Here is an 11,271-nt window from a genome sequence, read left to right on the forward strand (position 1 = left end):
CGTGCGTGCGTGCGTGCGTGCGTGCGTGCGTGCGTGCGTGCGTGTGTGTATCTTTGCAACCGTAAGAGGTAGACACTTCAAACTTGGTCTACATGTGCATCTTATGGAGCGCCGGAAACCTATTGATTCTGAGTGACCTTGACCTTATTATCATATAATAATTAAGTATATTGTAATTAAGTATATTTCCAGCGCTGGGTCATAGCGGAAGGACCGTACCATTGCTAACACGGGGCGGGGGTTCCAGGCGGTATTTCCAGGCTTGTGGTGTGTGGCAGTGTGTTCACTGTGGTGTAGAAGAAGCCAGTTTGTAGTTATGCGTTTAGCATGCACATTACACATTTGCAGGATTCATACAAATATACACGTACACAATTTTTCCATTTTCATTGTTTTAATTGCTTGTACAATGTATTTAGAGGTCTAACTTTCCTCCTTGTTCATGTAGTTAAATGTGCATTAAGTTACATGTGCATGCAGCTGCTTTGTAAGTTACATGGTATGTCTGAGTGTGCATTTCTGTTCTATTAGAATTAACAAATCCATGGAGCAAAAAGTCATTCATAAATAAATGACATCCCACAATGAATATCATACATACATGCACGTAAACATCCAAAAACAAAAAGCAGAGGCAGATAGTCGATCGGTTCAGTACAAAAAACAAACCAAGGTCAACGTCATCCATTACAAGTAGCAACCTCGGCCTACAAAATATCACCAGGGCCTTCTTTCTATTGTGTAAGATTCTCGTAATCGCACTCAGTACAACCGTAACTCGGGCTTTCCGTGTATATCATCGTATGCGGAGGATTCGCACTCCCCGAGTGCCTTCTTTCTATTGTGTAAGAATCTCGTGATCGCACTCAGTACAACCGTAACTCGGGCTTTCCGTGTATATCATCGTATGCTAATCTTGCAGTATCGTGTGCGTCGGTGGCGACGGCATGTATGCGGAGGTGTTGAATGGGTTGCTGACCCGGACTCAGCGCAGGCACGGCGTATCGCAGGACTCCATGAACACACACCTAGTGTCGCCGGACATGCGAATAGGAATCATACCTGCAGGTGAGTGAGAGCGGGAGAGAGAGAGAGAGGGAGAGAGGGAGAGAGGGAGAGCGGGAGAGAGGGAGAGCTGGAGAGAGGGAGAGCTGGAGAGCCGGGGGGGAGGTGATCGCTGTGTACACGCTACGAACCCTCATCACGTGGCGGGAGAGAGGGAGAGCGGCAGAGCCGGGGGGAGGGGGGTTGATCGGATGGATGAGTAGATATCATGCAGTCAGTTAGCGGGTAGCTGTAGTTTGCTGTGTCTGTATCTGTCAGGGGCAATACATGTTTGCGCAGTTGTCGCGCGCTGCGTCACAGCGAAGCACTCATCCGGCACCCTCATTACTATTCATGACCGCGTTACTGCTGCTGCGGCTGCTGCTCACTGCCGCCGCTGCCGCTGCATGGTTACTGCTGCTGCGGGCGGAATTCACGCCACGATCGCAGGCCGCGCTCCAAGCTGCGTTAACGCCGTGTTGACGACTACCGCGGCGATTCGTCACCCAGCGTTTCCGCGGCGATTGCTCATACTCTCGTCAGCGCTTACAGTACGGCAGTAGGTGACGGGTTACGGAATGTCCGCCGCACGTCCGCTGATGCTGCTTGTGGCTTCGTCATGCAGGGTATTGATCAGCGGTGAAGCAGTGTGCCTCGCGCGCAGGCTGTGCCGCACGTTAGATGTGTGAGGCTGGCATCGGGGCCTGCCGTGTTTGCGACGCAGATTATACGCCCTGTTCACTCAGAAGCGCAGGCATGGCAGCCGCTGATGCACCCGCCGGTGTGCGTGCGTGCGCGTGCGTGCGTGCGTGTGTGCATGCGTGCGGTAATTGATTTCCGAATTGGCTTCAAGGAGCCGCCTGTCGTCAAAGCATTTCGATGCACGGGGAACCGTATGAAATGCGGTCGTTCGGTCGGATTAGGGACATGGTGGATTAGCGAGGCTGATGCAGGCCTGAAGTGGCCGGTGAAAACGCCGCGGCCTGTGTGAAAGCATTCCCGTACTCATATCTATAACTACCAGCCCACGGACTCACAGACACACTATATTGTTTATGCTCTGTCTGTCTGTCTGTCTGTCTGTCTCTCCCTATCTCTGTCTCTCTCTCCCTCTCTTGCCCTCTGTCTTGCGTTCTCTCACTCTCTCTCTCTCTCTCTTTCTCCCTTGCTGTTTCTCTCTCTCTCTTTCTCCTTTGCTGTTTCTCTCTCTATCTCTCTTTCTCCTTTGCTGTTTCTCTGTCTCTCTCTCTCTTTCCTTTGCTGTTTCTCTCTCTCTCCCTTTCTCTTTTTATTTCCCGCTCCCTGTCTCTCTCTCTCTCCCTCCCTCTCTCTTCCTTCCCCCTCTCTCTCTCTCTCTCGCCCACTCTCCCTCTTTTTTTCTGCTAGTCGCTTCTCTGTCACCTTGGTTAAATCTTGACCTTTACCACCGTATCGTTTTATTACCTAGCTTGTCACGTGCGCCGCCTCTCCTACTCCTAGTCAGAGAGATTAGGTTAGCGTAAGGTAGTTACGATATCTGAGTGACGTGGTTGTTCGTAGTCGTAGACTCTCAATGCTCTCATGTGCTGCTCTGCGAAAAAAGATTCCCATCAGCCTGCAAGTGATCTAATGTATTCGCGTCGGTTCAATTGCTCCTAATATGCGATCGATGCGCGCGTTACTGGCTCGCTCCACGCCGCGTCGGCACTAATGAAGAGAGGAGCCTGCGAAGCTGACGCAAAGCACCAGCTGCTATGTTCTGATATTCTCCCATTCATGGATTATGTTATAATACTCTGCTGGTAGAGTAGAGTAATAATTTGCTGGTGGCTGCATTAATGTTCAAATTTTATATATATATATATATATATACATGTTTAAGTTTAAAATGTTAATTGATGTATAGTTATTATTAATGATAATTAGATACATGCATTTAAAATCTTACGATTCAATTTGTCTGTTTAGTTAACTGACTAACATTTTGTACACACTGCTGTGAAGCAGTATTGGTTATGGAAACATGCCACAGCTACAATCATTATAGCATTTTTCTCATTGTCTACTCAGGTTCTACTGATGCTGTTGTATATGGGACAGTTGGAATCAACGACGCAATCACATCTGCCCTACACATAGTTATAGGTGGGTTGGCTAAAACCTGGCAGAACTGAGGTTAACTCACGAGGGTTACTAAACTATTGTCCTTTGTTCCCATCTTTTAAAAGTTATAAAATACTCGTGACAGTCCTAACGAGCTAGAATAGACACTTCTAAAGTATTTGAATAGAAAATAAAGTATACTATGTATTATATAGAAAATATTCTATCGTGATAGTTATGATATGATGTAAGAAGGAAACAGTGATCCTCTCTATTGACATTTGAGTGTCATGTAGTAATAGACCGTGGTTCACACTTTTTTCTATTTATAGACATCGACGAACGTTTTGTTGTGAATAATAGACAATTTTTCACGCTGTTTCAGGAGACAAAGTAGCCATAGACGTCTCCGCCGTGCACCACAACCACAAGCTGCTGGCGTACTGTTCCTCACTGCTTGCTTATGGTTACTATGGCGACGCAGTTGTAGACAGTGAGCGCCATAGGTGGATGGGACCGAAACGTTACGATTATTCAGGTGACGAAATATTCCAAAGAAATTTACTGTAGAGATGTATGTGTTTGGGTGAGGCACGACTGTACTATGCATAATCTCTCATAAAGGGTACAGTAATAATCTCTTGCTATATCAATTTATTCAGATAAATGTTGTAATGGTTCTACTCCTGTAGCTATATATAAATTCATGTTGTATATTGGTGAGATTGTTCTGCGTATGATCTCGTACTGATGGCAAATCAATCTCTTGCAGGGTTCAAGAAATTTGTGCGGAACATTAGCTACGAGGGTGAGGTCAGGTTCCTGCCTCACGAGGACACACCTGGCAAGCTAGATGATGGAACAAGTTGTCACTCAGGGTAAAGTATCGTACGCATCAACCTGCTCCGATTCCCTCCTGCCACTTGTTACCTAATTATTCTTTTTCAGTTTACTTTTGTAACTATTTTTCCTGTCATTTTGGTTGTAGGTTCCATCTTTTTCTTTTCTGAGCACATTCAGATGGCAATGGTGGGCTTGGAATTAAACTGACATTTTAGTCATTTCGAACCATTCTATTTCGTAAGTTGTGAAATACAATTTTACAAAGCCCTCAAACCCGCCTCATAGCATAGGTAATCATGTTTTATCACATGCACAGGTGCACAGTGTGTCAGCAGGCAGGAGATAAAGCACGAAAACTGCGCAGTGAAGATGTATCATTCGGTATGTACAGCATCTATCAGTGAAACTGATCTAAAGTGTTTAGCACACAAGCACACAATGTAGAGTGCATATAATATATATATATATATATATACATGGCTAAAGTTATTAATTGTAATGCCCCTGTTTCGATGCTAACTTCAGAGATTGTGATATCGATTTGTGAGTGTCACAACATTATGCGGTCCCACAATGAAACCATTTTCTGCGTGACTGTTGGCTGTGCGGTGAACTTATTTGCCATTGTTGTTGCTGTAGAAAATGGGAACTGGCAGACAATATCGGGACGTTTCTTGGCAGTCAACAGCGTCACAATGTCCTGTCTGTGTCACATGAGTCCGAACGGACTGTCACCCTTCGCGCACATTGGTGACGGATGCACCGATCTCATCTTGGTGCACGACACGTCGCGATTCAATTACATGCGCCATCTATGGAGGACGGCAACAACTAAAGGTCATCCAGTAAGTTGTTGTTAAGTAATTGCTTTGGTTGGAAAAGAAACGTTCTTTTTTAGGAGATCGTGTGCATGATAATGCAACTTATAGTGTAACTCGTGTGACACAACGTAATGTAAAATCATTTGCTTATTGTGTTGTTGTGATTTTCAGCTCAACATGGGATTCGTTCAGGCATTTAGAGTAAAAGCTTACAGCTTTCGCCCCCTGGTGGCAGGCAGCCTATCTACTCTCAATTCCACCGGCAATAACTCGAACATGGTCTGTCAGGAGGGACCAACAACCAGTGTATGGAATTGTGATGGCGAAATCATAAAAGAACCAGCAATAGACGTCAGGTAAATGCAAACTGTAGGTTTGCATTCTAGAATATGTTCTTATTTCAGTGGAGGTTAGATAGTGACTAGCAGCTGAATCCTTCAGATTGTTGTAAGAGAGAGTGAGAGCTGTAACAGCATGTAACCTAATACAGCTCAAGAACAACAGAAACATCGGTTAATTTATACAAACAAACAAATACGTGCCGTACGACTTAACATCAGTTCGTGTTTGTAACCCACGTACGTCTCTATAATCACCATCTTCGATGCCTAGAAGTGCGTTTGCTACCATTTGGCACATCTTCATTTACTGCCAGACATACACCATCCTTCTTGCAGGGTTCACTGTCAACTGGTGAAGATTTTCGGACGTGGGATTGAGGAGGAAGATGACAGCTCTTGCACAATGTCCTGTAACCCTAGGGCATCTACCAAGTCCCCACCGATATAGCCTAGCATGCTGTGACGAGTGACACAGGGTGATGTACAGTTATATACAGACAGGCAAATGAGTCCGTGATTAGGAAATAGATGGCGTGTGATAGATACTACTTTAACAGCCTACATTGATACAACAGGGTACGTAGGCACTTGTCGCACATACTTTCGTTTTATGGTCGCGCAGTTTTGTTGTTTGAGGACAGACAGATGAAGACTTTAAAGTAGGATAGATTGTGATGTGATAGACACTGCTGTCCGGTGCTTCATGCTACGAATATTGTTTAGAAACTTACTTAGGTGCTGGCAACTTAAGGTTTAAGGTTGGCATTATTGCGGGTATATGTATCTATAGATGTTCTACGATGATAGGCAAACGTTAATTAATTATGGTGTGACAGTAGTGGCCTTTAGTGGGCGGCTAATGGACCAGTGGTAGTAACTAGCATTAGTCCCACCAGCACGCAACGTGCATGACACACCCGTAGAGGTATTACTTGGATACCTAGTTCCTCCATGTACAAACCGGCGTGAAATATCGTGTTGCATAATCAATCGACGTTTTTTCTAGACCATGTTGATATTAATACTGAACATATCTTTAGCTGATTGTACGTACTGTGGGGCCACGTATTATTATTCTATGTATCGTAGTGCCCCAAATGTTCGTGCATATTTTATACTGCCATTAAATAAAGCTGCTTCTAGATGGAGTTGCTACATAGATAGCTTCAGATACGCCAAGTAAATGTGATGAAATCGGAAGAGATTAACAAAACTATAGCAGTCACATGAACTATGGTTTAGGCCAGTTTCAGTGGGTATAGAAAAAGGGTATTTATCTTACTATAAATTGGAGATTTTCAGATTAAATATAGGTCGTTTTTGTTCAAATCAACCTTTTAAAAAGTAACTGTAGAGAAATGGCTACTAATCTATGTGATGTTATATCATAGCAATTTAAAAATGCAGTGCCCCTTGTAGTGTGTGTAAGGTGGAGATCGAGTATTCTATTTGTATGGTGATCACACTAGCTGTGTGACTGTGCGAGTACTATGGGGTAGTTTTATAAATATAGTTCGCGTCAAACTGCTAGAAATCCATTCCGCTTTTTATACGATATTATACAAACAAGCGTCTTATCAGCGTATATAAACTAGCTATCGAGCATATTGTTAAGCATAATCAAGAGTGGATAATAGATATTGTATGTCTAATGTCTACTCGTCATATATTATATATACCGGTAACGCATATGTGTGAGATTGAGATTATTGTGTGTGGAGGTGTACCACGAGTGTGCACTCTTACTTTATATCTGTTATAATAGTGCAGTATACAGTTTCCTATTTCTCAGTAGTGACTTCACTGTCCCACTTCATTGAAATTATCCACGTCATTCTAGGTTCTAGTCAACAAATGACAAAGATTTGTTCGGTTTTATCTTGCTCATATTAGCAGAACAAAATGTTAGCGAATAAGTTGTGCAATAACGTTAACATTTTTAAATTAAGGCGGTATTGTTTTAGACAATGCGCAATTATGGTAGCGTAATGGAAAGTGAGGCGAGTGACCGTTGTTGCCACGATATCAGGTCGGAATTATTGCCTATTAATGATCTTTAAGCAAGCGACGGTGTCTATTGCACTAGCTTGGCACTTAACCACGGTGTTGATTGACGTCTGAGCATATCAGCTGAAAGGTAGACGTGTACAAACCATAGATTATATGTGAAATGTGTGAGCATACTGAATCTAGCAGAAAACAAGCATAGCAGGTATGTAAGGTACGCAGTGACACACGTGTGTGTGAAGATTATATTGGTATAGATAGATGGAATTTTGTTACGGCACAAGGTGCTGTACATGTGGTGCCGAGAGAGCGTTGTATCTCTAGTCGTTACTTTAAGCTTGCTTGCACCTGTTGGCTGCTATTAGGGTGAGCGGTTACAGATGTTGATTTTGACAGCGGTGGATGTTTATTTATGATCAATGCAATCGCACATAACAGGCCCGTTTTATTTCGATTGTTTAATTTATGTTTGTAGCGTGCGTGTTTAAAAATTGCCATTCTCAACAAGATCACCCATAATTAATTATATTCATCTATTTTAGATGCTATTGTATAAATGAAGCATAACGTATGAATAAAGTATTCAAAGTAGAATACGATGTTTGTTTAATTGATATCCTGTCGTGGCTGCAGAATTGATGGCAAATGCATGATTCTCTTGGCTAGTAGTTGAAGGATAGTATGGCGGGAACAGTACTAGTGTACAGTCCACGAAGACTACTATGTAGTGATTACAACCGTTAGCAACCGTTGCACTGGAGAACAACACGTGTAAGAGTTGGATATGCCTGTTATTGTTACGATCATTGTATAACCCAAAGTACTGCAACATGTCCATATACACCTTTGTTAGCGTAGATCGTTGTGGCTATGCAAACACAAGTAATATACCTCCACCAGAAGATATCTACCAGTAGAAAAAAAACAAGTGTACTCTAGAGTATCGTTAATTTACAAAACGACTTTATTCTCGTCCCATAACTTGATCGATCACACAGTTCGTTCTCACCCAGCGTCTCTGTCATGGCCACCCTCTCGGCCCACGGCCACATCCAATACATCACCGATGTGAGAAAAGATGAAATGATCTAAACATTGACGTGTCACTGTATATGTAGCAAGCTGTAGGGGAGAGCAACTTCACGCTCGATGCAACACCAAGCACGCTGCATTCGTCGTCACCCTTGTAATGCACACACGCTCGCTGCACAAGACATGTGCATCAGTAAGCAAATAAGCAGTAGCAAGCCGGATATCCGACACATTCTCCTCCTCCTCCTCCTCCTCCTTCTACCACACTGTCCCCCGCTGCGTGCGACGACGTAGAAGTGTGAAAGAATATATTTACAGACGATTATTTACAGAATTTTGGAATTCGAGAAAAGTTTACAATCACTGACTGCAATCACGATTTATTGTAATGATCGTGAGAAGTATTCGTTGTTTCCCACGTCCGCCCCTCACAGATACTATAATATATCGATAACCACCCGTGTTGGTAGCCACGAAGCTTTAACCCAAGCAAGGAAAATCCTCCCACCAACTAAAGATACAATTCAAACCTCACTGATCATGATAATATTCGGTTGAAGACGACGTACAACGACGGAAGGCCACCCTTACCCTCCTCGCTAACAGGCCTGCGCGAAAAACATCACAACGTTCAATACACAATTACTGACTAAGAACTAGCATAAAGAAATCCAGCACACACTTTACAGCAGAGGTGGATCCCAAAAGACAACGACGACTGTTACAAGAATGCGCAAGTGTCCCGCAGTGAACTCTACACTGCGTGAGAAACATATACAATCGCTAACGACGCCGCAGCACGCATTTGATGAGGGCGCCACTATGCGTTGTCGTTGAAGCGCGCCTGCATCATCTTTCGCACGGTGTCCTTGTAGGTGTCGCCGGCGGTAACGCCGTAGGTGCTGCCGCGCGCCCCGAGTCCGGCTGACACGTGCCGCTGCTGCGCCTGCAATCATGCGAGCGCACGGTGACAAACAAGTGCACGTTCCAACGACAATAATAACCAAGCTTCAGTTCACGTGATACTAAAACGCTGGTAAGAATACAGACAGGGAGAGAGAGACAATACGGATATAGAATTATAATGTTAACAGATAGTTGAGAAGGGGACTGACTAAGTTGACAGGGGAGTGACTAGGTTGACATAAGGTTGACAAACAGTTGACAGGGGAGTGACTAGGATGACAGATGCTTGACAGGGAAGTGACTAGGATGACAGATGTTTGACAGGGAAGTTACTAGGATGACAGATGTTTGACAGGGAAGTTACTAGGATGACGGACCAATGTCCTCTGCACACACAGGTACACGGCCGCGCACGTGCGCACCCGCTACGCATTTCCTTATATGACATATGCTATATCGCCGCTCAGTAGGGCAGTTGTTTGATGGCGGGTGTTGATTCTCTTGCACGTGCAGCCATATCTTCATAATGCACCGAGGCACTGTGACGATTCCCACCGGTTCTACATTCGGTGTGCGAGCATATGCCTTGCCTCATTTATCTACTCGTGATCATGCCGGAATAGGAGATGGCTTATCAGGACTGGGTCAGAGTGCTAAACGGTGCTCGAGTTACGCCGGTTGCTGCCGCATTCCCAATGCACGCAAGTTTTTTGAGATGCCTTGGCTACTCTTTTAGTGATCAAAGTATTTTGTCCTATACCGGTACATTCAGTGACTGGTGGCAAGTGGTACACCAGATGTTCATTACAGCGCCTGCGTTTGAATAGTATATGCAGTAAAGCGGTGAATTTACCTGAACCTCGGAGTGCCGATGAACAACATCAGAGTCCACATGAAATATGTTGTTGCGTGCAATCTCGCGGCGCTTAATAGCCTGCGTTATAAGCCTGCACCTGGCTGTAACTCTCATTGACCGTACGCGCACGCCCACCCGCTGACTAAACCTGTCCCGGAAAAATCGGTCACCTTCGCTACTATTATCTATTGCAATAACACACTACTACTTAAGCTATGTAAAACTCGGTTGATTGTCGCAGATCGCGCCGAGCTTACCGAGACTGGTATCGCTCCACCTCTCGCCTTAGTTACTCGATGGATGCATTGGACCCCATGCGCAGTACTAAGCCGAGACGGTCGGGCGAGCGGTCGCGTGACCAGTCTACAGATTAACACGCCAGGTTCACTCTATTTTCGGTATGGCGGCCCGGCATCGGGTTGTAGGTCATATTCGCTATTTTTAGTCCAGCTCGCGTAACCCTCTTAAGCGCTCTACCGAGAATTATGGAGCATACTCTGTCTAGATAACGCTATTTAGAATTCGTTATTGTTAATCATTAACGAAAGACTGGATTCACACCAGCACCATTCATCAGAGATCCTCATTGTGTGGATTTATGTGTAAACTCATCTATGTGATTTATTTTAAAATTTTAAAACACGCTGCCTGGCAAACCATGAGATGGAGGCTTCCAGTGGCCGCCGTCTTCGGCTGTGATGCTTCCATTCACGTTCGGTGCTTCTCCTTTCCTCGAGTTTGCGCAGTGTCACGAGCCGCCTATGCTGCATCTCTATGATTCTGCAAAATGGTTTGCAAAAGATTCTGACGCTAGGCGGGGTTAGTATATAACATATATATATTATATATAATGTGTCTATATACAGTTACGGGCGGTAACCAACAGAAATGCTTGAAAAGTCGTTTGCATCTATATGTAGCTGTGTGTGCAGGCAATGTGCGTTAGGAACATGGTGTGGTGTGCGTGCAGCAAAGAGGTTGATACATGTATGTGTGAGCAAAGATGCGTTAGATACTTTTGTGGCAGCAAAAGGTAGATACATGTTATGTGGCAGCTAAAGATGGTTAGAAACATGTATGTGTGCAGCAAAGATACCTGATGCATTTGGTGCCGGATGCTGCTGGCTATGGGCACAGGAAGAGGCGAGTGAGCTGATGTAGCCGCAGTGCTGCGAGTAGCTATGTGCAGCAGGATGACGTGCGAGTGAGCTTATGTGCGGCTCAATGACTGTGAGTGAGCTACGTCGAGCAATGGACTTGGTGACGCTATGTGCCGCAGGAATGACTGTAAGTGGAGTATGTGCGCAGGAATGACTGTGGTGAGCGTAATGTGCAAGCA

At 44.6% G+C, this 11,271-nt stretch overlaps 3 protein-coding genes across 3 annotated transcripts in view; 1 reads left to right on the forward strand and 2 right to left on the reverse strand.

Annotated features, from left to right (window-relative positions):
• The window catches only part of LOC106809160 (ceramide kinase-like), an 18,525-nt gene extending 10,793 nt beyond the window's left edge, over nt 1-7,732 (forward strand). The window contains exons 5-12 of the mRNA XM_014812143.1: nt 923-1,068; nt 3,094-3,168; nt 3,512-3,664; nt 3,899-4,004; nt 4,286-4,350; nt 4,609-4,814; nt 4,962-5,146; nt 5,468-7,732. Coding sequence (XP_014667629.1) covers nt 923-1,068; nt 3,094-3,168; nt 3,512-3,664; nt 3,899-4,004; nt 4,286-4,350; nt 4,609-4,814; nt 4,962-5,146; nt 5,468-5,579 — 1,048 coding nt within the window. The 3' untranslated portion in view covers nt 5,580-7,732. The remainder of the gene's footprint in view (nt 1-922; nt 1,069-3,093; nt 3,169-3,511; nt 3,665-3,898; nt 4,005-4,285; nt 4,351-4,608; nt 4,815-4,961; nt 5,147-5,467) is intronic.
• Nucleotides 7,733-8,079: 347 nt separating this feature from the next.
• The window catches only part of LOC106809157 (RNA-binding protein 5-B-like), a 34,920-nt gene continuing 31,728 nt past the window's right edge, over nt 8,080-11,271 (reverse strand). The window contains exon 17 of the mRNA XM_014812140.1: nt 8,080-9,116. Coding sequence (XP_014667626.1) covers nt 8,991-9,116 — 126 coding nt within the window. The 3' untranslated portion in view covers nt 8,080-8,990. The remainder of the gene's footprint in view (nt 9,117-11,271) is intronic.
• The window catches only part of LOC106809161 (RNA-binding protein 5-like), a 4,552-nt gene continuing 3,953 nt past the window's right edge, over nt 10,673-11,271 (reverse strand). The window contains exon 3 of the mRNA XM_014812144.1: nt 10,673-10,712. Coding sequence (XP_014667630.1) covers nt 10,692-10,712 — 21 coding nt within the window. The 3' untranslated portion in view covers nt 10,673-10,691. The remainder of the gene's footprint in view (nt 10,713-11,271) is intronic.

The sequence above is a fragment of the Priapulus caudatus genome, unplaced genomic scaffold, assembly GCF_000485595.1.
Source record: "Priapulus caudatus unplaced genomic scaffold, Priapulus_caudatus-5.0.1 Scaffold332, whole genome shotgun sequence".
NCBI lineage: Eukaryota > Metazoa > Priapulida > Priapulimorpha > Priapulimorphida > Priapulidae > Priapulus > Priapulus caudatus.